The sequence below is a fragment of the Trypanosoma conorhini genome (assembly GCF_003719485.1).
Source record: "Trypanosoma conorhini strain 025E chromosome Unknown Tco_14.4_contig_00965, whole genome shotgun sequence".
Taxonomy (NCBI): Eukaryota; Euglenozoa; class Kinetoplastea; order Trypanosomatida; family Trypanosomatidae; genus Trypanosoma; species Trypanosoma conorhini.
This window is the reverse complement of record NW_021705056.1, coordinates 2,345-4,967: the sequence shown is the minus strand read 5'-3', so window position 1 is coordinate 4,967 and position 2,623 is coordinate 2,345. Positions and strand designations below refer to the sequence as shown.

The window sequence follows — 2,623 nt, the reverse complement described above, 5'->3', positions numbered from 1 at the left end:
GGAGCCCCCATTCCCCGCACGGTCTCCGTCATGAGTTCACGCCGAAGAAGACGCTGCTGTTGCATTTGAGGGTCTTTGTTGTTGTGGGCCTGCTGGTTGCCGTTGTCCTGAAAATTGTTGGGGTCCAGACCGCACTTCAGCCGCGGGTTGGCTGAAGTTTGGGAGCTCACAATCGTCTGAAGCGCCCAGTGGATTCTCAGTTGGACTGATGGTGACTGTTTCGCTCTTCGACAGATTGTGCAGCGCACTGTTTGCGGCCGCCGTACAGGCCAACCTGAACGCGACAGCGTCTGTGCCCGCCGCTGGCTGGGGTGCAGGGCAGTTCCCCGCCGGGAACTTCCACATGTACACCGAACCGGCCAAGAGGCAAAGGGTATTACCGTAAGCAGCGCTTTCACTGCTCTGCGCACCCTCCACTGCCTGCGGACACTCCTCCCAGCCAGAATTACTCCTGTCAGCAACGCGCCAACGCAACTTTTTCGCATCGTTCGGGCACGACACCTCCACCGACACATTCACTTTAGCCGCCGTCGTTGCCCCGCAGACGGAGGGGGCGCAGCAGCCGCAGAGAAGCGCGAGGAGCGCCAGGGCGCAAACCGCACGGATCCGCACCGCCAGCGTCGTCATCGCCATCAGGCAAAATATTGGCCGTAGAGTCGCCGGCGCCAGTGAGCTTCAAGGCGGCGGGGAAGACGGAAGCAAGAGAAAAAAAGAGCGAACAAGAGAGAGAGAGAGAGAGAGAAGAGAAAAATAACACAAAGAGGGCGGCCCACCGAGTGCACGCAGCCACATGCACAAGAGAAAGCCGCACACGGCACCGCCAGCGCCGACTGCGAAGGGACCAGCCACGTGCCCTGCAATTCGTCCCGTGCCGTGTGGTTGTGTGTGTGGCTGCCGAAGTGCAGTGGGGGGAGGGGAAGGGAGGGCAGAAGAAGACTAGTGGGGCCCGGGGCGGCAGTGCGGCATTCCAACAGATTGAAGGTGCCGACAAGACCGCCCCGCCAAAAAGAGAGGAGGCATCGCCCCCGCCCCCGCCCCCTCTCGCCTGCTGCGCCTCTCTTTTTCTCCGCACCGCACGCCACCGCAGCGGAATTCATAAACAAAAAAAACAGTCGACTGAAGCCAAAATAAAGTTGCCCTCCTCCTTTGCAGAGTGCATCGTACACTCATGGGCAGTAAAACGGGCGCAGCCAACCAACGAGCAAACGACCAGAGAAATGTAAAAAAAAACCGTGAAGTGAAGCCGAAGCGTGGGGGGCGTCCACCGAGCAGTGGGGACGCGCAGCAACACGTGGGACGACCAGCACACACACTCCATCCCTCTCTCTCTGTTCCCGCACAGCCCAATCCAGGGAGAGAGGGAGAGAATGAAAGAGAGGTCGCCCACTGAAAGCAATGGAAACAAACAATCAATTAAAGAGGATAGAAACAGTTACGGTGCTGTACCCATGCAGCCAAGCAGGGCGGCAGCGGCTCGTCGGGTGCAAAAGAGGAAAAAAACCAACGGGCCTGCATGAGTGAAGATGTGTATAGTTATACGAGCACATCATGTGTGTCTGCCGCGTGGGGTGCGGCGAGGGCGAGAGAGTCCGTGCAGGGGGACAGACACACACAAAGCGAGAGAGGAAGAAACAGAGAAGGGCGAGTTGTGTGTGCACGGCCCTCTCCTTTTCTCTATGTCTCTCACGCGGCCAGCACTGCAGCGGCAGCCGCACACGCAAGCAGAAGAAGCAGCGCAAGGGGGGCGGCGGAGCGCGCGGCCGCGGTGCTGCTGCCGTCGCTGTCGCCGGACTCCGCCTTCGTTGCATTCGTTGAGGGCGTCACTGTGGCTCCTGCTCCGCCAGCCGCCGCAGTCGCCGTGACGTCGGGCGCGCCTTGAAGACCGGCGTTCGCATCCTTCTTGCCCGTTTCCTCAGTGGAGGGGTTCGCGTTGTCATCCCTGTCCGCGCCACGCGTGACACCGCCGGGGGCCTCAACCGCGCCCCCGCCGCTGCGAGTAGTCGCCCCATTAATTTCGGCGATCGCCCCGCTGCTCTTGCCGCATCCCCGCCGCCAGGCTCACCCTCACGCTGAGGGGCTTCCTCTCGTTGCTGCGTGGCATCGGGCTACGGAGCGGCGTCGGAAACTCCCGCGGCGGCGAGAGGCCGTTGAGCTGCCTCCGCTTGAACTTCAGAATTTGCATCCGTGTTGCCGTCTGGGGTGCCCGCGTCCCCTCCTTGTCTGCCTTCTTGCGTCGCTGCCTGAGCTTTTTCCTTCTCTCCTCCTCTCCCGGCAGACGGAGTATCGCCCGTTGCCGGATTTTTTCCCTTTTCTCCAACGGTCGCCGGCGGCGGGCTCCGTTGCGGTGTGCCAGGCGGTGGTGATGTTGGCACCTGTGCGAGGATTCCTGCCACTCCGGGGTTTGCTGAAGGCGCGACCGGGCCTGTCGCCCGCCTTTCCCCCTGCGCCGCATCTTGCGATGGTTCGCTGCTGCCGCCTGCGGAGTTTACATCTCCTTCTTGTTTCATGGTCGGGGACGACGACTCTTCATTTGCTGCTTGTGGGCCTTCCTCGGACCTTGTCGGCGCCTTTTCTTCCCCCGTGCCCCCGGGATTGCCGTTGCCAGCGCTGCCCCCAGTTGCGG

At 61.7% G+C, this 2,623-nt stretch overlaps 2 protein-coding genes and 1 pseudogene across 2 annotated transcripts, besides 1 other annotated feature; 1 reads left to right on the top strand and 2 right to left on the bottom strand.

Annotated features, from left to right (window-relative positions):
• Nucleotides 1-36: 36 nt before the first annotated feature.
• On the bottom strand, nucleotides 37-633 carry Tco025E_09068 (mucin-like glycoprotein; the record flags this gene model as incomplete). Its single annotated transcript, XM_029375894.1, has 1 exon — nucleotides 37-633. One exon carries the CDS (start codon nucleotides 631-633, stop codon nucleotides 37-39), a length of 597 nt encoding a protein of 198 aa, XP_029223999.1.
• Nucleotides 634-701: 68 nt separating this feature from the next.
• Nucleotides 702-747: a microsatellite.
• A 544-nt stretch (nucleotides 748-1,291) lies between these two features.
• On the top strand, nucleotides 1,292-1,801 carry Tco025E_09067 (hypothetical protein; annotated as a pseudogene).
• Nucleotides 1,802-2,008: 207 nt separating this feature from the next.
• Tco025E_09066 (uncharacterized protein) lies at nucleotides 2,009-2,452 on the bottom strand (the record flags this gene model as incomplete). Its single annotated transcript, XM_029375893.1, has 1 exon — nucleotides 2,009-2,452. The coding sequence occupies one exon, from the start codon at nucleotides 2,450-2,452 to the stop codon at nucleotides 2,009-2,011; it is 444 nt and encodes a 147-aa protein (XP_029223998.1).
• Nucleotides 2,453-2,623: the final 171 nt, after the last annotated feature.